At 55.5% G+C, this 22,760-nt stretch overlaps 1 protein-coding gene across 4 annotated transcripts; it reads left to right on the forward strand.

Annotated features, from left to right (window-relative positions):
• Positions 1-6,585: 6,585 nt before the first annotated feature.
• Positions 6,586-22,605, forward strand: DDR1 (discoidin domain receptor tyrosine kinase 1). Of its 4 annotated transcripts, XM_023194438.3 has the most exons (18): positions 6,593-7,084; positions 11,148-11,274; positions 11,368-11,470; positions 11,662-11,890; positions 13,441-13,588; positions 13,848-13,947; positions 14,498-14,684; positions 14,792-15,038; positions 15,536-15,631; positions 15,740-15,891; positions 16,986-17,151; positions 17,861-17,971; positions 19,070-19,314; positions 19,472-19,599; positions 19,827-20,045; positions 20,523-20,757; positions 21,338-21,487; positions 21,604-22,605. In XM_023194438.3, exons 2-18 carry the CDS (start codon positions 11,190-11,192, stop codon positions 21,742-21,744), a joined length of 2,742 nt encoding a protein of 913 aa, XP_023050206.1. In that variant the 5' UTR covers positions 6,593-7,084; positions 11,148-11,189; the 3' UTR covers positions 21,745-22,605. The 4 variants fall into 4 exon arrangements, 2 of the variants coding, with proteins under 2 accessions (XP_023050206.1, XP_023050207.1); XR_002726811.3 differs by lacking the exon at positions 21,604-22,605 and having other exon boundaries at positions 6,586-7,084; positions 19,180-19,314; positions 21,338-21,489; XM_023194439.1 differs by lacking the exon at positions 17,861-17,971 and having other exon boundaries at positions 6,919-7,084.
• Positions 22,606-22,760: the final 155 nt, after the last annotated feature.

Consider the following 22,760-nt stretch of genomic DNA (forward strand, 5'->3'; position numbering starts at 1 on the left):
AGCCTGGGTAACATGTTGAGATCCTATCTCTACCAATCTCTACAAAAAAAAAAAAAAAAAAAAAATGGCTGGGCACGGTGGCTCATGCCTGTAATCCCAGCACTTTGGGAGGCGAAGGCGGGTGGATCACAAGGTCAGGAGTTCAAGATCAGCCTGGTCAACATGTTGAAATCCCATGTCTACTAAAAATACAAAAATTAGCTGGGTGTGGTGGTGGGCGCCTATAATTCCAGCTACTCTCAAGGCTGAGGCAGGAGAATCGTTTGAACATGGGAGGCAGAGGTTGCAGTGAGTCGAGATCATGCCATTGCACTCCAGCTTGGGCAACAGGGCAAGATTGTCTTAAAAAAATAAAAATACAAAATAACAGGACATGATGGTGCCTGAGCCCCAGCTATTTGGGAGGCTGAGGTGGGAGGACGGCTTGAGAGGTTCCATTGAGTTATAATGGTACCCCTGCATTCCAGCCTGGGTGACAGAGTGAGAGCTTGTCTGTATAAAACAAATAAACAAACAACTGAGATCTGAATTCCAGATCTGCCATTTACTGTGTGTGTATGGGGGATGGGAATGGAGAGCAACTTCTCTAATTCTCAGTTTCTACCCTAAGTGGGCATGTTTCAAAATGCCACATCACAGAACTGCTGTATGGGCCAAACGAGATGACTCTGGAGAGCACTGAGGGCAGAGCCTGGCTCACAGCAAGACTCAGGGATCCTAACAGGCTGCTGAGAATTCCACAGGCTTTTCAGCAAAGGACAGTTGTGAAGATTCTAACATTCTGCCTATAAATGACAACATCTCTGATATGTGCAAATTAGGTCATTGTACCCTAAGTAGCCCCGCAGCTGCCCTGGGCTTCCAGTCAGCCTTTCTGACCTCTCTCGGGTCTGCCGCTTTGGGGTTCTTCTCGCCATTCCCTGCCCAAGCCTGAATCTCTTTCCCCACCGCTTTCACTTTCTTTCCATTTTCCAGTAATTGGAGTTGGTCATCTGTGCAGCAAGCGCCCCCAAGTGGCCTTCCTGTTCACTGCCTGGACCATAACGCCTAAAGAATACTCGGGTAAGTTTACCAAGGTGGGGCTTCCAGAGAGGCAGGACTCACCAGGCTTAGCGGTTGGTCCAGTCCAGAGGCCCAGGGAGCCATTCTACATCCCCCTTTCCCTTTTGGAAGACTGAGATGGAGGAATCCAGGGGAAGTTCTGGGTAGGAAGCAGCCACTTGCCATTAAGTGGCAATTAAATTGCCATTGCAATTTAGGTAAATCACAGTCCCTCTGGGCCTAGTTTTCTTTTTTCTTTTTTCTCACTCTTTTTTTGATGATAGAGTCTTGCTCTGTCACCCAGGCTGGAGTGTAGTGGTGTGATCATAGTTACTGTTACCTCGAACTCTGGGGCTCAAGCCATTCTCCTGCCTCAGCTTCTGGGTAGCTGGGATTACAAGGTTTTCTTTTTATGAAGAGCCCTGCCCCACCCATGTCAGAGGGCCCTGAGGAGGCAAACACAGGACGGTTGAAAATGCTACTAAAACACTTAGCATAGGCTGGGCGCGGTGGCTCAATCCCAGCACTTTGGGAGGCAGATCCCAAGGTCAGGAGATCGAGACCATCCTGGCTAACAAGGTGAAACCCCCTCTCTACTAAAAATACAAGAAAATTAGCCAGGCGTGGTGGCAGGCGCCTGTAGTCCCAGCTACTCAGGAGGCTGAGGCAGGAGAATGGGTGTGAACCCGGGAGGCGGAGCTTGTAGTGAGCCACTGCACTATAGCCTGGGTGACAGAGCAAGACTCCGTCTCAAAAAAAAAAAAAAAAAAAAAAAAAAAAAAAAAAAAACAACGAAAAACACCTAGCATGTGCACTGCTGTCCTGGCTGGAGGCTTGAGGGGAGCACCATGGGATATGTGCAGGATAAAGCAGGATTAACTCCTCCTTCCCCTCAGCCATTACTCTGAACTCCGCATCCCACGTGCAGATTCCAAAAACCACTTTTAAAAGAACACAAATCTAAACATGTCATTTCCCAACTCAAAACCCCAAGGTTCTTTCTCCTCACCTTCAGAATAAGCCAAACTACTCAATGATACTTGGGAGGCTGAGGCAGGAGAATCGCTTGAACCCGAGAGGTGGAGGGTGCAGTGAGCCGAGAATGCGCCATTGCACTCCAGGCTGGGAGACGAGAGTGAAAGTCCGTCTCAGAAAAAAAAAGTTTGCATAGGGCAGGGCTCTGACAGAGAGAGCTATGAAAGATGCATTCAGTAATGGAACCCCTTCCCCACCTTCCAGGCCTTTACAATCTAGAGAGTGTTAGGCGTATATATGTATGTAGTCACAGAAGACAGAACACCATGCTATAGGCGAGCTGGAAAGGGTCGTGGGAACCCAGGGAAGGAGGAGGCCAGGTCCTCCTGAGTGGGACACAAGGCAAGACTCAGGAAGACCTCAGGGAGGAGCTGGAGCTTGAACTGGGCCTTAAGTTGTGCTAAGATTTGCAGAGATGAGGCAAGGCCATTCCTGGCCAGAGAAGTGGAGGAGCCAAAAGACAGGGAGGCGTGAATATGGCTACGTCCAAATGCAGCCTCCCCTGGAAGAAGGGTCCGTCCCATGAGTGAAGCCAGAAAGGCAGATTTGGCTGGGACTGCCGGTGCGCATCACCACACCCAGCCAATTTTTTGTAGAGATGGGGTTGTGCCATGTTGCCCAAGCTGGTCTTGAACTTCTGGGCTCAAGCGATCCGCCTTCCTTGGCTTCCCAAAGTCCTGGGATTACAGGCGTGAGCCACCGCAACTGGCTCTATTGCCATTGGTATTTAAAAGGTGATGGTTTAGGTTTTGAAATTGGGGTTGTGAAAACTGAGAGTGCCTTTTGTTCTCAGATATTTCCTATGGCCATTGGTGTAATTGGAGGGAAGCTCTTGCCATATATAATATTTTTGAGGCAGCCAACTAAGAAACCGGGATTCTGGTTCTCTCCAGGGTGCAAAATCCTGCGGGAAGGAAGTGAATTCTCAGGGGTCCAGAAGGAGTCTCTAAAGGACCTCTGCCAGTCAATTCTAATCTGTCTTCTCCCCCTCAAGTCAGCCCCTGCTTCTGCCTCTTTCTCTGTCTCTCCTAGATTCTCCCCCTCTGGAGGGCCTGAGCTGCCGGCCACCACCCACAATGCCACTTTCTGCTTCCTCTGCCTCTCTTCATCTCTCTTTGTCTGGGGTTTCTTTGTCTGGGGTCTCCCTTTGGTTCTGTTTCACAGTTCTCAGCCTCCCCTCCCTTTCTCCCCAGCCAGGCTGCTCCATCCCTCTCTGCGGGGGCCTAGAGGCTCGATGAGGGGAGCGGGACTTGGTTGCCATGGTCACATCGAAGCCAGCCGCAGCTGGCCCGGGCAGCTGCTCCTCCTCGGCCCACGGCCCCGGACGCTCGGACAAAGCCAGGCGGTGTTGGCAGCCCCAGACCTGAAACCCCAAAGGCCTGAGACTGGGGTGACTGGGACCTAAGAGAATCCTGAGCTGGAGGTGAGAGGGAGGAAGCCAGAGATGAACTGGGAGGGCAGGAGTGGGCGCTGGAGCTGGGCCCTCCCCTTGTGGGCAGGGACCAGGCGGTCCTGGCTGGAGGCTGGAGGTGCTGTGGGAGGAGGGGAGCGGCCCAGAACTCGGCAGGGAGGAGGGGAAGGACAGGGAATAGAGTTGGGGGCCATGGTGTGGCAAATGGGCTGAGGAGCTAGGGTGTCCCCCAATGGGGGACCATTGTCCAGAAACAGGTTCGATTCTCTCTTTGGGCCTTGTGTCCCCGCCTGTCCTGCAGGTGCCTCTTCCTTTCTCAGCCTTTTATTCTTCTCATCTCCCTGTGTCCCTTAGCTTCACACTTTGCGCCCCAGTCTCCCTCCTCTTTCCTTCCACTCTCTGTTTCACTCCAGCCCCTTCTCTTCCCTTGTCCTCGTTTCTTGTTCCCTTGGTCTGTCTGCCCAGCTCTCAGGCCTCCTCAGTTCCCTGCCTTCCTCTCCTAGGAGTTTGTTCCCAACACTGTTTCCCCACCACGTCCACTTCAGTTCCTTCATCCAGTTCAGCCCTTTTCTTCCCAAACTTCAGTCTCCTCCTCTGAGCCCCTGGGGCTTCCCACCTTTTGCTGTGTGGGCCCTGTCTTCATCCTCCTTTTCCTCTCTCCCGTCTCCTCGGCCTTGACCTCAGTCCATCTCCTGTCTCTCTGGGAGTTCCCTCACCATTGTCCCCATCTGACCATCAGCCTCCTCTCCCTCTTCTGGTCCCTTGCCCCTGTCTTCCCCATCCACAGCTGAGCGGTTTCATCTCCCAGAGATACATCAGCTCAATCTCCTCCTTCACTCCCTGGCCTCAGTTTCCAGTTTGTATTCAGTGGCATCAGGTCTGACTCACACCCAAAACCTTGTCCACTCCTTCACCCTGCCCCCTACCCGTCGCTTCTCACTCTCCCCAGCTGCTGACCCAGCCTGCTCCCCAGAGGCAGCTGCAGCTCTCAGAAGGGACTGCAGCTAGTATATGTGTGGGGGCCCATCTGGTCCGTCCTCTCGCTCGCTGGTCGTGCTGGGCTTCCCTCCTGTGGCCAGGTGGTCTGCAGGCCTGAAGCTGCCCTCTCCCCTCTCCTATGTGCCTCTCCTCACATTTTTTTCAGCTGTTTCCTGTCCTCTCCTTCCTGGGCAGCAGGCTGCCACTGGCTTGAAGGGGAGGGAAGCCCAGGATGGGAGGGGATGGTAGAAGGTCATTTGGGGTTCTGGGGGACACAGGGGAACTCTGGGGTTCGGAGTGATGCAGGAGATGTGGAATGGGCTCTGGGGACCACGGATGGGTAATCAGGCCCTCTTGGTCTTTGGTGCTGCTCTCTGGGCCCCAGGATGGCTGGGATTTCCCTTTCAGGCCCCTGGGAAGCCCGAGTCCCGCATTCCAGCTGGCTCCAGCTCCCTTTCTGTTGTCACTTGACTCCACTGGGCCCCAGCCTTGCATCCCTCCCAATCCTCCAGCCTGGAGCTGGGGCGAGGTGGGCATCACCACTAGGAATTTCTCCTGAGGCAGTGAGAAGAAGGGACAAAGGTTTCAGGACTCTCCAGCTTCTTCTGCTCTCCCCAGTGGACCCTCAGTCTGGCACTGCCATGCCACTTAGCTGGGGTCAGCGTGGGTCTGCGGTGTGGAATGTCCCACCAGGGTATGACAGGCTGTAGCTTGCCTGGCAGGCCTGTCGGGGCTTTCCCAGAGCACAACTCCTGGAAGGAGGGGCTGCATGCTGCCAGGTGAGGTGACTTGGGAAGCCTTGGCCCCACCCCCAGGCTGGCCCCACCCCCAGTCCAGCGTCTCCTGGGCCTAGATTCCCCAGCTGCTGTCTCCGGAGGGGTAGGTGTTCTGGAGGAATCCCTGGGGGCTTGGTGGGACATGGAGGCGGGAAGAAGCTGCTCTCCGAGTGACCCTGAGGCTGTCTGTTAGCAGGTCCCTCAGCCGTTGGAACGTCCTTGGGCTTCTGAACTAGTGCCCATGTGTGCCTCGGCCTTTCCCAAGGGCCAGCTTCTTCCTGGTAGTGCTTTTGTGTACTTGTCTGGTTGGGACTTCGTGTTTCTTTCTTGGGATTGTTGTCTGGGACTGCAAGCAGGGTATGTTTTTATCTACTGTGAGGTTTCTGGGGTGGAGATGTGCAGTGGAGTGAGACCTTCCTGTGACCGTGACATTGTCTAGGTGCTGAGCGGGTGTGGGAGTGTGGAGAGAGGTGAGGGGCTGAGGTAGTGCTGAGTGGGGCGGATGGGAGAAGCACCTCCCACCACAAGTTGTTCTGTCCCGCTCCATCCTCTGCCCAGCAGCTCTCTCAGTTGCATTGCCTACTCATTGTCACTGTGTCATCTTCCCTGGGTCTCTTGGTCCCCTTCCTTTTGACTGTGTGTGATTTTTACTGTGCCTCCATCCTTCTCCTGCTCCTCTTCTTCCTCCTCCCGACCACCCAACTTTGTCCTGGCCTCATTTTTGTCTTCTTCTGGCCAGTGATCAGACCCTCCGGCTCACCAGGGCCAGAGCTGGCTGGACCTGAGGGAGGCTTGTCCTGAGGACTCCTGAGTCCCCCTCCGACTCCACTCCATTGGGAGCCCAGGGGAATCAGGGCCTGGGCGTCTGGACCCCCGGGTCCCTGAGAAGGCCCTGCAGAGAGAAGAACTGAGAGGAGAAGGTTAGAGAGGAAGGGGTTAGAAGAGAGTGGGCCCGCCCTCAGGGTCTGGGGCCTTCCAGGTTGGGTCGTAGGGGCGGGAGCGCACAGGCTGCGAGAGAGGAGCAAAGGTTGGTGGAGTGAGAAGAGCTGTCTGGGGCCTGGCTGGACAGGTGAGCCCTGAGACCTGAGCCCTGTTCCCTTCTCTGGGCTAACTCCGGCAGCTGGGCTGGGCCTAGCCTGTGGGAACCTGCTTCTTCCTCTGTGCCCTGGGGCTGCTCCCCTTCGCCTCTCCCACCAGGAACCGAGCCCAGAAGTAGGAGGGGCGTCTTCCCCTCGTGGGCCCTGAGCGGGACTGCAGCCGGCCCCCTGGGGCGCCAGCTTTGGAGGTTCTCGTTTTGGGAAGCGGGGCTGGGCTGCGAGTGGGTGGAGGGGGCTGGGCGCGGAGCCGGCCGGGGGCAGCGGCGCGGGCGGTTGGGCGGCCTGGGAGCGCCCTGGAGGGCTCGGCGGGCGGGTTACCTGGGGAAGGCCGGGCCGGGCGCGGGCGCACGGGGTGGGCGTGGCGGGAGAGGGGCCTGGAGCGCGGCGCGGGGCGTGGGAGCCACCGGGAGTACTGGGTCCGGGAGGGGGAAGGGAGGGCGGCGAGCCCGAACGCGCGGCGAGAAGGCTGAGGGGAGGGAGCAGAGCGAGGAGCGGGAGGAGGAAGGGAGGGAGCCGAGGCGAGGGGGAGGCGGCGCCTGGGCCCGAGCCGCCCCAGTCCTGGCTCCTCTCCCCGGAACAGGCCCCCGACAGCTGCTCGCGGGAGCCGCCTCCCGACACCCGAGCCCCGCCGGCGCCTCCCGCTCCCGGCTCCTGGCTCCCTCCGCCTCCCCCGCCCCTCGCCCTGCCGCCGAAGAGGCCCTGCTCCCGGGTCGGACGCCTGGGTCTGCCGGGAGGAGCGATGAAAGGTAGGGAGAGCGGCGGGCGGACCCTGCTGGCGGAGGCCTGGGGTTCTTGGGGTGGCGGCGCGCGGCGGCGGCTGCCGGGCGAGGGGCGGGGGAGGCAGGACGTCCCGGGCCGTGCTTGGTCGTCCAGCTCTTCTAAGCCTCCCTGCCCGCCTCCCCGATGCTCTGGCTTACCATCTGAAAACCGGGGGCGGGCGCTGGGGGGAGGTGAAGCCCCTGACCTTCCAGAAAGAGTTTTGAGCCTCCAGCATGGAGGGAAGTCCCCCTTCACTCAGTGTGGAGGTACTGAGCCCCGGGAGGAGATGCTCCTGCGCAGCCCCACTGCGTCAGCTCATCCACTGCCTGGAGAGCAGGGCCTGCCCTCCACCTGGCCAGTCCCTGCGGGCATCTACTGACTGCTAAGCCTTCGCTCAGCCAACACCCCGTTGGTCAGCCTGGTCACAGTCCAGCAAAAAGAGGGACTGACACTGTAACCCACCAGTGACACCACTCTTCCCTGCTGGATGGTCAGTTGGCTCTGGCATGAGAGCATGTCATTGCCAGTGAGCGCCATCCTCAGGGTCCCACCCCCCACACCTGGCTCCTGACAACATTTCTTCCCAGTACTTCCAGCAGCCAGAGGCTGGCGCCAAGCTCGCTGGCTGTTGCTGAGGGCCTGTAGGTGTGCCCAGGACTGAGTGTGTCCAGGACTGAGTGGTGCAGTGGAGACAGGGGAAAGGAGAGTGGAAAGGCAGGGAAAGGTGGTTGTCCTTATTGCCACTCTTCCCACCCAGCGTCCACCTGTTCTCTGCCCCCTCGACATCCCTCTGGCTTGGTCACCCGTGTGTGTTAGAGGCTGGGCCCCAATCCTCTGGGGATCCTGTGCCCAAGGGCCTGGGCGTGTGTGTCTCATGCTGTCTTCTGGTCACAGGAGCGTGTAGTGTCTGTCATTTCATGTTCACAGGTGTCTGAAGTGGCTATTCACTGAGCGATGGGGTTGGACTTGAAGGAATGCTAAGGTGTGGACAGGTTGATGGGTGCATGAGCTTCTGTGTTTGCTCTGTCTCAGAAACTCTGTGACGGTTGTCAGAGACACTGAGAGGGGGGTGTGTGCATGCCACATTTAGCCTCGCTGTTTACAGCCAGTTCAGTAAGTTTCTGTGGCTCACTGTGTGTGTGTGTGTGTGTGTGTGTGTGTGTATACAGAGCTGTGTGGGTGTTGTCTGAGTGGAACATGGGGGGTTGGGAGAGGAGCGTGAAAGACTTGAGGCAGGGTGGCCTGGCCCCTGGTTTGTCTTTGGTTGTAATGGAGTGGGAGGCGGTGGGATTGGGGAAGGTCTTCTGGGCCTGTCCTCTTTTGCTCTCTGTGTCTCTGACTATGGGCTGAAGACCCAGTGGAGAGAGATGAGGTGACTGGGGGTGTTGGAGAATGGAGAGCCCAGATGGCTCTGTGCTTCTCTGTGCTCCTCTGCTTGGCTCTGTGCCCCGTGTTTCTGAGCCTGCTCTATTTACCTCTTGCATTGTGGCTCTCGATCTGTCTCCGCCTGCCTCCTATCCTCTGCCTGCCTTTGTGTCTGTGCCCCGGGCTCCTCTCCTCTCGGCTCTGTGTGGCTCTGATGACTCATCTGGGATAGGCATGAAGGTTACTCAGGGGAACAAGAGCCCCGCTGTTCCAGAGAGAGGTGGGGGTGGAGAGTGGCACCCAGGAATTCTGAGCCAGTCTCCTGGGACTCTGGCAGCCTGCTCCCTAGCGCTGGACCCTAAGGGACCAGGCGTGATGCCTTCTGGTTCTAGCCTCTCCTTAATAACTGAGTGCCCCCCACAACTCAGTCATCCCCCTCAGCTGCTGCTTCAGAGCTCTGGGGTCTCAGCTGCCTCTTACATTCCTGCCCTAGTGCATTGTGGGAGCAGCTGAAGGAGGACAAAGGGATGGGGGAGTATCCCCCACTCCTCCTACCTCCTGGGGTGACCTGCCTTCCTTGTCTTTAGACCCGCCCTCATCTCCAAGGCAACTCAGCCTTTCCTCATTCCCTCAGAGGCAGCCACCTTCTGGAAGTGGGAACTGGGGGGACTGGATGTCTGGGTCTCAGGAAGGCAGAACAGGGATAACTGGGCCCAAGATGCCCTGAACCTGATAAGAGGTGGCAGTCGAGTCCCTCAGGACTCTAGGGCCTGGAGACTTCACTGTGGGGCTCTGGGACCAGTACAGGTTAGGACAGCTTCTCCTGCAGCAGGGGAGGGGAGAGTAGTTATTTGGGTTTGTAAGGAGATGCCATTTAGAATTGTTTTATGTGGGGTAAGCTTCCTGGGCCTGAGGAACAGAGTAGGGATTTTCAAACTTTAATGGGCACAGATCACCTGGGCATTGTGTTAAAATGCAGATTCTGATTCAGCAGGTCAAGGGTGAGCCTGAGATTCTGATTTCTTCCATGCTTCCAGGTATTGCTGATGGTCCAGGGACCACCCTGGGCCTAGAGGGCTCTAGGGGACAGTAAGACTGGAAGGTGCTGGGGTCCCCTCTGCCCTTCTCTTAGAATTCTAGACTCCTATGTGGGAGGGCAGCAGGGTCAGCTGGTCCAGGCTTATCTGATGTTTAATTCTATCATATCCTCAACAAGGAATTGCCCAACCTTTTCTGGGACATTTATTTTTTAAAATTCAAAATGAATTTCATATTGTTTTACATATCATATGGTTTTACATAAATGCATTTATGTTATAGGATCTAGAAAAATAGTACAATCAACCTGTCTTTTTTTATTTGCTTTTCTTTTGCCCCATTCATGTTAACTCGTGTTATATTATATTCTATTGTTATATTCTATTATATATTATTTACCTCTAGACATACACACAGGTATATATACAAACGTGGGTGCTTGTTCTGTTTTCAAAAGGTGGGATAATTTTTTATACTTCTGTAGGTTGCTTTTCATATTCAACAGATACACAAGGAAATTACACTAAATTAGGAATTTATTGCCTCTTTGTTACTTTTCATAGCTGCAGAGTAGTCCATAAACCTTATTATTAGTATTTTTTAATTCCAGCCTGTCCCCTGTGGGCATTCACATATCTTACGGATTTATGTCTCACAAAAGGTGCCATAATAAACATCTTTGAGCATCTTCTTTTTTTTCTTTCTTTTTTCTTTTTCATTTTTTTTAAAAAAGAGATGGGTCTCGCTATGTTGACCAGGCTGGTCTCTAACTCCTGGCCTCAAGTGATCCTCCCATCTCAGCCTCCCGAAGTGCTGGGGTTACAGGCATGAGCCACCAGACCCAGCCCTGCACATATGTTCTTTCTTCCTGGTACTTCTGTCTCCCCATTTGGGTAGATCGTTAGGAGAGGGAATGCTGGGTTGAAGAGGATGTGCTTTTTAAATTATAATAGACATTGCTAGATCCCTTTCCTAATAGAGGATAACACTACATTTCTGCCATCGAGCATGGTGCCTCCCTTTTCTTCACCCTCCACCACTTTTATATGTTATAGCCTTAAAAAAATATCTAGTCAGTCTGCGTGGTATTTCCCTGAGGCTAGTGAATTTGACCATTAAAAAAAATGTTGGCAATTTGGCTTTGCTTTTCTGTGAAATGACTATTCAAATTCTTTGGCTGTTTCTTTATTGGGTTACTTATATATTTTTTCTTGTCAGTTCCTAAGAGGCCTTAGTTTATTATAGTTATTAAAGCTTTTCCTGTTGTGTGTGTTATAACATTTTTTGCACACTTGTTTATTCTAAGCCATTTTCTATGGGGATATTTTGCCCATTCTTGATTGCAGAAATGTGTTTTCAGGAAGTTAACTGATCTCTGCCCTAGTTTCTTCATGTGTTAAATATGGATAGTAATAGTATCTACCTTATGAAGTGACTGTGAAGATAAAATTATGGATTCTGTTTAAGGGTTTAGGCCAGTGTCTGGCACAGGGGAAGCATTCTAAAAATACAGCTGATGCTGTTAAACAATGACTGTTGTTGTTGTTTTACTGTTATTATCCCCAAAGCGGCCCATTCTGTCTGTTGCTGTCAGCTATGACTCAGTCCCCTGATTAACTTACCCACCACCCATTTTATCCCCTGCAGAGATGCTGCCCCCACCCCCTTAGGCCCGAGGGATCAGGAGCTATGGGGCCAGGGGCCCTCTCATCTTTACTGCTGCTGCTCTTGGTGGCAAGTGGAGATGCTGACATGAAGGGACATTTTGATCCTGGTGAGGAGACTGAATCATGGGTCCCTGAGGGCCAGGGCTTGGGAGGTAGAGACTTGGGGGCCTTGACCTGCTACATGCCTGCTTTTTACTCAGCCAAGTGCCGCTATGCCCTGGGCATGCAGGACCGGACCATCCCGGACAGTGACATCTCTGCTTCCAGCTCCTGGTCAGACTCCACTGCCGCCCGCCACAGCAGGTACTTGGCACACCTGACACACCTGCAGCTGCCCCGAGGGGAGCCCCGGGACCTCTACTTCCCCTCCAACCCCTCTGCCCATGCCAGTGAAAGCCCTGCAGTGTGAGGGGCGAATGAAGTGGGGTTTAAGTACTGGAGATAGAGGCAGCCCTCGGGCCAGATGTTCTCTGTGCCCCTCTTCACCCTCTCAGGTTGGAGAGCAGTGACGGGGATGGGGCCTGGTGCCCCGCAGGGTCGGTGTTTCCCAAGGAGGAGGAGTACTTGCAGGTGGATCTACAACGGCTGCACCTGGTGGCTCTGGTGGGCACCCAGGGACGGCATGCTGGGGGCCTGGGCAAGGAGTTCTCCCGGAGCTACCGGCTGCGTTACTCCCGGGATGGTCGCCGCTGGATGGACTGGAAGGACCGCTGGGGTCAGGAGGTGAGGCTGGCAGAGGCAGCACCCAGAGGAGGTTGGCTTTCCTCACTTCCAGCTGTACTTTAAACACCACCTATACACTGACAACTCTCCAGTTTTTATAATCGCCAGCCCAAGCCTCTCAGCTGAGCTCCAAACAGTATTGCAAACCTGGCTACCTTTTGGACTTCTTCACCTAGATGTCTTTTTTTTTTTTTTTAAACAGATGGGGTCTTGCTATGTTGCCCAGGCTGGTCTTGAACTCCTGGGGTCAGCGATCTTCCCACCTTAGCCTCCCAAAGTGCTGGGATTACAAGCATTGTAGCCAGCCACCTAGATGTCTAATAGGCATCTCAAACGAACCTTTAATTTCCCAAGCTAAATCTGATTCCCATTCCCAACCTAAACCTGCGCCTCCCCTGGCATTCTCCAGCTCAGGAAGTGGTATCACCATTGCCTGGTTGCCTAGGCTATAAGCTAAGATGATATCCTTGATTCCTCTTTTTCTCTCACCTCCTTCCAAAGCATCAGCAGCCCAGTGCGTTCTACCTCCATAGTGTTCCTGAGTCTAGTCACTCCTCACCACTCCACCTCTACTGCCCTAGGCCACCCGCCCACCATCTCCAGCTTAACTGAGGGCAGTAGATGCCAAATGGCTCTCCCTGCTTCTGCCCTTTTCTGCCTGGAGCCAAATTTCCACCTGGGGGCTGCATCAAGTGGACCTTAAAGCATGTAAATCAGATACGTCACACCTAGCTGACACCCCTGTGCTGGCTTTCCATTCTGCCAGAACAAAAGCTGAGCCCCTAGCTGGTGCAGGATGCTCAGCCTGACCTGGTTCCTGCCTGCATCACGTGCTCCTTGAGCCTCCTTGGCCACACCGCCTTTCTCATTGTTGCTGGAACAAGCCAGGGCTCATTCCCACAGCTTCCGGACGTTTTCTCGGACGTTTTCTCTGTGCCTGCAAAGCTCCTCCCGCAAATAACCACAGGCTCTCCCTCACTCCATTCAGTTCTCCGCCAGGTGTCACCTCCTCAGAGAGCCTTTTCTGGCCACCCACCACACTGCTCTGTCCATACACCCTGCCTCTTGTTCTTCGCAGCTGTTTCCCTTGCTGGGATTTCAGTCCTGCAAGGGCGGGGAGTGACGTTCACCACTGAGAACATGCCTGGCACAGAGCGGGCACTCACCCACCTTCTGCTGAATGAACAGAGGGAACGGGCTGAAATGAAGGGGAAGCTGAGGCAGGGGTGCAGGGCTGTGAGGATTGAGGAGAATCTGGGCACAATGGGAGGATAGGCTGGGAGACAAATGGATGGAGCCAGACAAGGAGAAGAGGGTAGCTGAGCCTGGAGTCTGAGGACAGAACATCAGAGCTGCAAGAGGGCCAGAGGTCTCAGCTGCAGATCTTCATTTCACCCATGCCTGGCTGCGCCCCACAGTGCTGTGTGCTCGGTGCCACCCCTCACGGGTCTCTAAGTGGCCACCGTGGGCTGGGCCAGGGAGCAGCTGGTGGCTGGGAAGTAAGATCTGACCTGGACCCCGTCCCACCCACCCCGTTTCCTGGCCCATAGGTGATCTCAGGCAATGAGGACCCTGAGGGAGTAGTGCTGAAGGACCTTGGGCCCCCCATGGTTGCCCGACTGGTTCGCTTCTACCCCCGGGCTGACCGGGTCATGAGCGTCTGTCTGCGGGTGGAGCTCTATGGCTGCCTCTGGAGGGGTGAGTGGCCCAGCTCCCTGGGAATCTGTTTCCTGAGCAGGGGAGTGCAGGGTGGGGAGTGTGGAGAATGGGCATCCAGGATTCCCTTTCTCCTGCTGGGAAACTGTCACTCTGAGGAGGGGGCTAGCCAGCATTGTCTCCTCCATGCCAATGTGCCAGTGGAGAGATGAGAAGGGACCAGAAACCTGCCCAGGCCTGATGCAGGGATGGGGGATGGAGCCTTCGTGCCTCTGATCCCCATCCTCTCACCCTGCCCCAGAGGGACTCCTGTCTTACACCGCCCCTGTGGGGCAGACAATGTACTTATCTGAGGCTGTGTACCTCAACGACTCCACCTATGATGGACATACCATGGGCGGGTAAGAAAGACCCCTACAGGACGTGGGGTTTGGGGTGGGAGGTGGGAGGGAGGACTCTGTGTCTGTCTGTGTGTGTGTGTGTGTGTGTGTGTGTGTAGGGGGGATGGTAAGTAGGGTGGGGAGTGAGATGGAAGAATTGAGAAGAGGCATGGGTTAGGTGGGACCTCAAAGGGTAGGACTTGGGTGACCACTAGCCCATATGACACTGTACAAAAAACGCACCTCTTTGCTAACACACATGGTTGGAAATTGCTGCAATAAATATGCACATCACAGATTGAAACGGTGCCCCTTAGAGGTGGTGGTGTGCTGGATGTGACCTGCAAAGCACCTGTGATACAGCTGGGGTAGGGCTGGAGCCTGTGATACAGCTGGGTAGGCTGGAGAGGAGAGAAGAGCCAGCTGCATGAGTGTGGGGTGGGGTGGGAACGGGACTAGTGGACGAGAGCCAGGCTTGCCAGGCAACTGTGCCAGGGGGTGACGGGGCAGAGTGCCTGGATATCAAGACCCTCTTCCCTTCCAACCTCCTCTTCCTTGGTCCCTTCTCCAGATTGCAGTATGGGGGTCTGGGCCAGCTGGCAGATGGCGTGGTGGGGCTGGATGACTTTAGGAAGAGTCAGGAGCTACGGGTCTGGCCAGGCTATGACTATGTGGGATGGAGCAACCACAGCTTCTCCAGTGGCTACGTGGAGATGGAGTTTGAGTTTGACCGGCTGAGGGCCTTCCAGGCCATGCAGGTGAGTGAGTCCGGCTCTCGAGGAGGGCTCTGAAGCCATGGGTGGTGCCGTTGGGATGCCCCCAGCACTCTTAGCCTTGACCTTGTGCCCTCTTCCCTTCCCCCCAGGTCCACTGTAACAACATGCACACGCTGGGAGCCCGTCTGCCTGGCGGGGTGGAATGTCGCTTCCGGCGTGGCCCTGCCATGGCCTGGGAGGGGGAGCCTATGCGCCACAACCTGGGGGGCAACCTGGGGGACCCCAGAGCCCGGGCTGTCTCAGTGCCCCTTGGTGGCCGTGTGGCTCGCTTTCTGCAATGCCGCTTCCTCTTTGCGGGGCCCTGGTTACTCTTCAGCGAAATCTCTTTCATCTCTGGTAAGTCCCTGAAATTGACAACTGATTTCATTCCTAACCCTGCAGTGTCCCCAAAATATTCATTCCTTGCATCATATCCACCCATCACCCACCGAAACTTCTCAATTAGGGGTACTCCAAATAGCTTGAGCCCCTTTCTGCCTCCTGTTCTCTGCATATCCGTCTTTCCTTTGTCAGCCCCTCGCCCATGACTGTTACTGAGCTAGTATGACAGTATTGGTTGTTAAAATATTGAAATACTTCTGTATTAGTTGGGAAATACCCTCTTCTCTAAGCGTCCAGATAACTGTCCTTCGCTTCCCCACAATCCAGCAACTATAGGGTTAACACCCACCACAGCTGGGGACTTCCAGGACCCTGCTTCCCCAACCCCCACTGGTCAGTGGTTGTCTATTGAGAATCACCCATGCTTCTGCTCCTTTGCACAGCAATCCACTGCCTCCCTTGGGTCTCCTCCTCATTTACCTCCCTCCTTTCTTTTTGTTCCTTGTCCCCAGATGTGGTGAACAATTCCTCTCCTGCACTGGGAGGCACCTTCCCACCAGCCCCCTGGTGGCCACCTGGCCCACCTCCCACCAACTTCAGCAGCTTGGGTGAGCAGTCTTGGGTGGGTGTGTGGACCCTCTGCACCCTTCTCCCTGGGCCTCCCCCTCGGCTAGGGTGGGACCCTCCTATGGTGCTGACCCTGCTGCCTCCGCCAGAGCTGGAGCCCAGGGGCCAGCAGCCCGTGGCCAAGGCCGAGGGGAGCCCGACCGCAATCCTCATCGGCTGCCTGGTGGCCATCATCCTGCTCCTGCTGCTCATCATTGCCCTCATGCTCTGGCGGCTGCACTGGCGCAGGCTCCTCAGCAAGGTGGGCACAGCTGCGGCCCGTGGAATGGTGGGGGGAGGCTAGGCCCCAGCACGAGCCATGGTCCAATGGGGCCTGCAGGGCACAGCCCACTAGCATTCAAAGAGGAGGGCTTAGTAAAGAGACCACTTACACCATGTCAAAGAGGGGATGGGGCTCATAAGGAGGGCTGCTCCCGAGTCCCGGGTCTGCTCAGTGGAGAGGAGGCGGCAAATACCACGACCCAGAGGAGAGAGTCTGTGGAGAGGGTGCCTTGACAGGGGCAGTAGACTTTGGTCCTGGGATGCAGCTGGCCCGTGCCTACCCATCAGGGAGGGCCTGGGAGAAGAGATGCCCTGACTTCACTTTCTGCCCCAAATTCCTGCTGGGCTCCTCTCTGGCCAACCCAAACCAGGCCTGTTGGTGCAGTCTACACTGGTCAGCCTTGGGGCAGAAGCAGGGTGGAGACAGGCGGAGAGTGGGGCTGGAGGGGCAAAGGGAAGATGTCTGGCACACCTCAGGCCATGTCTTCCAGCTGGAGTCCAATGGCAGTAATATACATTAAGGTTGATGGCTGGACACGATTGCTCACGCCTGTAATCCTAGCACTTTGGGAGGCCAAGGCAGGAGGATCACCTGAGGTCAAGAGCTCCAGACCAGCCCGGCCAACATAGTGAAATCCCCCATCTCTACTAGAATACAAAATTAGCCAGGCATGGTGGCTCATGCCTGTAATCCCAGTTACTCGGGAGGCTGAGGCATGAATCTCTTGAACCCGGGAGGTGAAGGTTGCAGTAAGCTGAGATCGCGCCATTTCACTTCAGCCTGGGCGACAAGAGCGAAATTCCATCTCCAAAAACAAACAAACAAACAAACAAACAAAAAGGCTGATAGTTATGGACTGGGCAGATGAGGGCTGGAATCTCATTGTGGCACAGGGAAGTTACCTCCATGCTCTTGAGCTTCAGTTTCTCTACTTGTTAAAGATGGTGCTGATAGTATCTACAGCTGTAGGGCTCTTGTGAGGGCTGAGGGAGGCAACGCAGGGATGGACACAGCAGAGGGCCAGGCCGTGTGTGCTGAGCAACACGGGTGACGCCTCCCATCCCCATGACAAGGCTGAACGGAGGGTGTTGGAAGAGGAGCTGACGGTTCACCTCTCTGTTCCTGGGGACACTATCCTCATCAACAACCGCCCAGGTCCTAGAGAGCCACCCCCATATCAGGAGCCCCGGCCTCGTGGGAATCCGCCCCACTCCGCTCCCTGTGTCCCCAATGGCTCTGGTAAGACTCGCCTTGTTCCAGTCGTACCTCTGTCTTCTCTGCTGTTTTCTTACTGTAACCCTTTCCCATTCTCTTTTTTTCCTGTCTTCCCCAGTTTCCACTTGTTTTCTTCTTTCCGTGCCCCTGGTTACTGCCTATATCACTCTTTGTCCCTATCATGTAGTGTCTCTCTCAAGAGTTCCGCATGTATTACCCACAGTCCCCCGTGTTCCTATCCTGTCTGTGTCCCACAGACATCTCTCTTTGTTGTACCCTCTCATTGTGTCTCCCTGGCCCCTCTGCTTTGTATTAGACTCACCATGTTTGTTCCTTCTATCCATCCATCCTCCATCACCCATCCTTCCTTCCATAGCCATACACCCTTGCATCCATCCATCAATCCTCTATCATCTATCCTTCTGTCTATATTCATAAATCTATTCATCCATCCATCCACCCACTCATATCCATCATCCATCTATCCATCTATTATCCATCCATCCAACAAAACATCTGTTTACCATCCATCCATCTATTCATATATCCCATCTGTCCATCCATTCATTATCTAGCCAGCCATCCGTCACTCTGCAGATCCTTGTTTTATCCTGTCTGTCTCTTAATGCAGTCATCCCATCAGTCCTGGTCTTGCCCTATTCAAGGTCTCCCTGTCTGTCTAGCCTTGAGTCTCATCCCTTCCCCGTGTTTCCCCTCCTCCTTCTCCCGACAGCGTTGCTGCTCTCCAATCCAGCCTACCGCCTCCTTCTGGCCACTTACGCCCGTCCCCCTCGAGGCCCGGGCCCCCCCACACCCACCTGGGCCAAACCCACCAACACCCAGGGTAAGCCCCTCTGCCCCTGGGCTCCGCCAGGCTCCCCATACCTCTACTGGGGCAGGGAAAAGCCCTCACACCTTGCACTTCCTCCTCTCCCCACTGTAGCCTCTTCTGCTCTCCTGAGCTCCCAAGGAGGAAGCTCTTGTGACCTTAGCTCATCTCTGCTGCTGCTTGCTCTTTTTAAAGCCCCCCCCCCTTGAGCTGAGGAGTAGAAAGCTTACTGGTCCCCAGCTCTTCTCCCTCCTCCTCTTCCACACCATCTCTTCGGCATTCCAGAGCTAGACAGGAGGTTGCTGTGGTGGCCCCAGACTATTTTAACTCCTCCTTTATTCTCTGCTCTCTCTAGAGCTGTGAGGAGGAGGGCTCTCACCCCGGCGCTTGCCCTCTCCCCCACATGTGTCCTCTCTCTGCAGTCCCAAAGGTGAAGGCTCACGCCCCGACCCTTTCCGTCTGCCCCTCCTCTCCTCGGTGTTGCCTTCTCATTGTGGCCCCTTCCCCAGGGCTAAGAGGGGACAGCTCTGCTTCCTCTCTTGTCTGTAGACAACTTGTGTTGGAGCTGTGAGCAGCTGTTATCCTCCCTCCTCTCTGTGTGCCTGTCTCTGCTTGTCATTGAGCTTGGTGTGTTGGGTTGAAAGGGCTGGGAGGGCTTGGCCCCAGGAGGAGCCAGGCGGAAGCCATGGGAGAGCAGCTAAGTGAAGGGGAGGGAGCTGTGGTGAACGGGACAAGGGTTTGGAAGGTGGAGGGTGCCTGGATGCTGGGACCATCCTGAGGTGGGAGAATTCCTGGGGAAGAATTCTTCCAGCCAAGATTTATCTCATGGTCTCCTGAGAGACCCTAGGGGGACCCTAAAGAGTTAAGACTTTATGACAGTTTTGCTCAACCATATTCATTGCCTTGAAAACCTCTGGAATAGCTAACTCATCCCATGCCAGTGTCTTCCTGGTTTGAGGTCGGTGCATGGAATACTGGGAAGATACAGCATAGACCCAGTTTCTCAATCGACTGGGAGACACGGGGCCCTCCGGGAGGCTGAGCTGTGGGGAACTATAGCTCTCGGGCTGTTCCTGATGCCTCGTCCTGTCTTCTTTCCCCTCACCCCTGCAGCCTACAGTGGGGACTATATGGAGCCTGAGAAGCCAGGCGCCCCGCTTCTGCCCCCACCTCCCCAGAACAGCGTCCCCCATTATGCCGAGGCTGACATTGTTACCCTGCAGGGCGTCACCGGGGGCAACACCTATGCTGTGCCTGCACTGCCCCCAGGGGCAGTCGGGGATGGGCCCCCCAGAGTGGATTTCCCTCGATCGAGGCTCCGCTTCAAAGAGAAGCTTGGCGAGGGCCAGTTTGGGGAGGTAAGGAGGGTGCCTACCCAGCCATCAGTAGTGTCTGGCCTATTGGGTGCTCTGATGCCATGCCTGCACATTCCCCTGGCCAGGAACCTTAGTCATTTGTGACCATGTTAATCCATTTGACCCTGTGATCACCTAGCAAACGAACTTCTTTCTCCAGGTGCACCTGTGTGAGGTCGACAGCCCTCAAGATCTGGTCAGTCTTGACTGCCCCCTTAATATGCGTAAGGGACACCCCTTGCTGGTAGCTGTCAAGATCTTACGGCCAGATGCCACCAAGAATGCCAGGTGAGGACCAGGGATGGCATCTGGAAGAAGGGACGGGAGGCCATGAAGAGTGGGGAGCCACCTAGAGAGAACAATGGCAGAGCTCAACAGAGGGGTGGCGTTTCTGGGAGGGGATTTGCATGTACGCTGGGGGTGGGGACGCCTGGTCCACCTGAGGAAGGAGGTGGGCGGGGGAAGGTGCAGGCCGCCCACTGGGCATTCCTCTTCACCTTCTCCTTGTTCTCCAGGAATGATTTCCTGAAAGAGGTGAAGATCATGTCGAGGCTCAAGGACCCAAACATCATCCGGCTGCTGGGCGTGTGTGTGCAGGACGACCCCCTCTGCATGATTACTGACTACATGGAGAACGGCGACCTCAACCAGTTCCTCAGCGCCCACCAGCTGGAGGACAAGGCAGCTGAGGGGGCCCCTGGGGATGGGCAGGCTGCACAGGGGCCCACCATCAGGTACCTGCTTACCCAGGCTGGGCCTTGCTGAGAATTCCCCAAGGGGGTCTCCTCCTCTCCCCTTGCTTCAGCCTCGAGGAAAAGAGGGGAGCATGGGGGTAGGAAGGCAGGGAGAGGTTCCAGGAGGGCCTGGGATAAGGAACGTGTGACAAGTTAACCCAGGAACATGGACAGAAAGGCTGGAGGTGACTACGCAAGAGTGGTGAAGGGACTTGGGCCCTGCCGTGATGTCCCTTCTGCTTTCTGTCACCCTCACTCCCCTCTGAGTCCAGATTGGGGAGCACAATAAAAGAAGAGCCCCCTAGGGTTGGCTAGGCCTGGAAGATTGAGAGGGAAGTGACCCTTGGCCTCACATGGGCATTCCACCTCCACATGGGGAAACACAGCAACCGGGCCTGGGGAGTGGGCTCTCTCTCCTCTCCTGGATGGGAATCTGCGAAGCTGCCCCCAGTGACCTTCTGTCGGTTCCTTTCTCAGCTACCCAATGCTGTTGCATGTGGCAGCCCAGATCGCCTCCGGCATGCGCTATCTGGCCACACTCAACTTTGTACATCGCGACCTGGCCACGCGGAACTGCCTAGTTGGGGAAAATTTCACCATCAAAATCGCAGACTTTGGCATGAGCCGGAACCTCTATGCTGGGGACTATTACCGTGTGCAGGGCCGGGCAGTGCTGCCCATCCGCTGGATGGCCTGGGAATGCATCCTCATGGTGAGCAGCCCGAGGACAGCCAGGTTGGGGCAGGACAGGTGGGAAAACACTGGCCGCCACTCACAGCCCTGGTCTCCATCAGTCACGCACTTTCTCTGGGTTGCATTTTACAGAATCTCATCTGTAAAATGAGGTTCTCCTAGCCCAAGGGACTGGGGAAAGCAGGAGCTGCAGTGTGATGGGCAAGAGTCCAGGAGCCAAGAGTGGGTACTGGGGTTGGAGACAGGGTGGCAGAGAGCTCAAGAGACAAGGTAGGGGGAGGAAGCTGGAGACAGAAGGGGGTGCGTAGGGAGACTGAGGGTCAGGACCAGAAAGTGGGGGTAGATGGAGAGGAAGGACTAGCAGAAGGAAGAGGTGGGCCAGGGCCCTGGAGTGAGGACCAGAGCATGGAGAGGAAAGGCAGAACCTGAGGGAGAGGAGTTGAAAAAGGTGGCCAGCGGAGCAGAGTGGAGAGCCTGGCGTCGGGAGGGATCAGGCCTGAGTGGAGCCCAGAGTGGATCTGGGGCTTCCAACAGGAAGGGAGGAGGGTCTATGTTGCCTGATGTCTCTGTCTGTTTTTGCTGCCTTCTCTGCACCCCAGGGGAAGTTCACGACTGCGAGTGATGTGTGGGCCTTTGGCGTGACCCTGTGGGAGGTGCTGATGCTCTGCAGGGCCCAGCCCTTTGGGCAGCTCACCGACGAGCAGGTCATCGAGAATGCGGGGGAGTTCTTCCGGGACCAGGGCCGGCAGGTCAGAATGGAGGGGAAGGAATATGGGTCCAAGGTGGGGGACAGAAGGGGCAGTTGTCATCTTGGAGACTAAAGAATATTTGTTCCCTGCCTCTCATCCACACGGCCACAATGCAGGTGTACCTGTCCCGGCCGCCTGCCTGCCCGCAGGGCCTATATGAGCTGATGCTTCGGTGCTGGAGCCGGGAGTCTGAGCAGCGACCACCCTTTTCCCAGCTGCATCGGTTCCTGGCAGAGGATGCACTCAACACGGTGTGAAGCACACATCCAGTTGCCCCTCCCTCAGGGAGTGATCCAGGGGAAGCCAGTGACACTAAAACAAGAGGACCCAATGGCACCTCTGCCCTTCCCCTCCCGACAGCCCATCACCTCTAATAGAGGCAGTGAGACTGCAGGTGGGCTGGGCCCACCTAGGGAGCTGATGCCCCTTCTCCCCTTCCTGGACACGCTCTCATGTCCCCTTGCGGTTCTTCCTTCCCAGAAGCCCCTGTCACCCACCCAGCTGGCCCTGTGGATGGGATTGTCTCCAACCTCCTCTAGCCATCCCTTGGGGAAGGGTAGGGGGAAATATAGGATAGACACTGGACATGGCCCATTGGAGCACCTGGGCCCCACTGGACAACACTGATTCCTGGAGAGGTGGCTGCGCCCCCAGCTTCTCTCTCCCTGTCACACACTGGACCCCACTGGCTGAGAATCTGGGGGGTGAAGAGGACAAGAAGGAGAGGAAAATGTTCCCTTATGCCTGCTCCGGGATTTGTTCTCAGCTTGGGCTTCTTCCACCTCCATCACCTGAAACACTGGACCTGGGGGTAGCCCCACCCCAGCCCTCAGTCACCCCCACTTCCCACCTGCAGTCTTGTAGCTAGAACTTCTCTAAGCCTGTATGTTTCTGTGGAGTAAATATTGGGATTAGTGGGAAAGAGGGAGCAACGGCCCATAGCCTTGGGGTTGGACATCTCTAGCGTAGCTGCCACATTGATTTTTCTATAATCACTTGGGGTTTGTACATTTTTGGGGGGAGAGACACAGATTTTTACACTAATATATGGACCTAGCTTGAGGCAATTTTAATCCCCTGCACTAGGCAGGTAATAATAAAGGTTGAGTTTTCCACAACTGTGTGAGTGGGTTCCTTGGTAACTGCCTCCTGCACCTCCCTCTGAATCCACTTCCCATCTTCCTTTTTTCCTCCCTCTCCCCATTCCATTTCCCATCACCTATTTTGCCCAGTATTGTGTTCTGTTTCTGCATAATCCAGGCCTTTGCCTGTG

This window comes from Piliocolobus tephrosceles, chromosome 5, assembly GCF_002776525.5.
Source record: "Piliocolobus tephrosceles isolate RC106 chromosome 5, ASM277652v3, whole genome shotgun sequence".
In the NCBI taxonomy this organism is placed as follows: Eukaryota; Metazoa; Chordata; class Mammalia; order Primates; family Cercopithecidae; genus Piliocolobus; species Piliocolobus tephrosceles.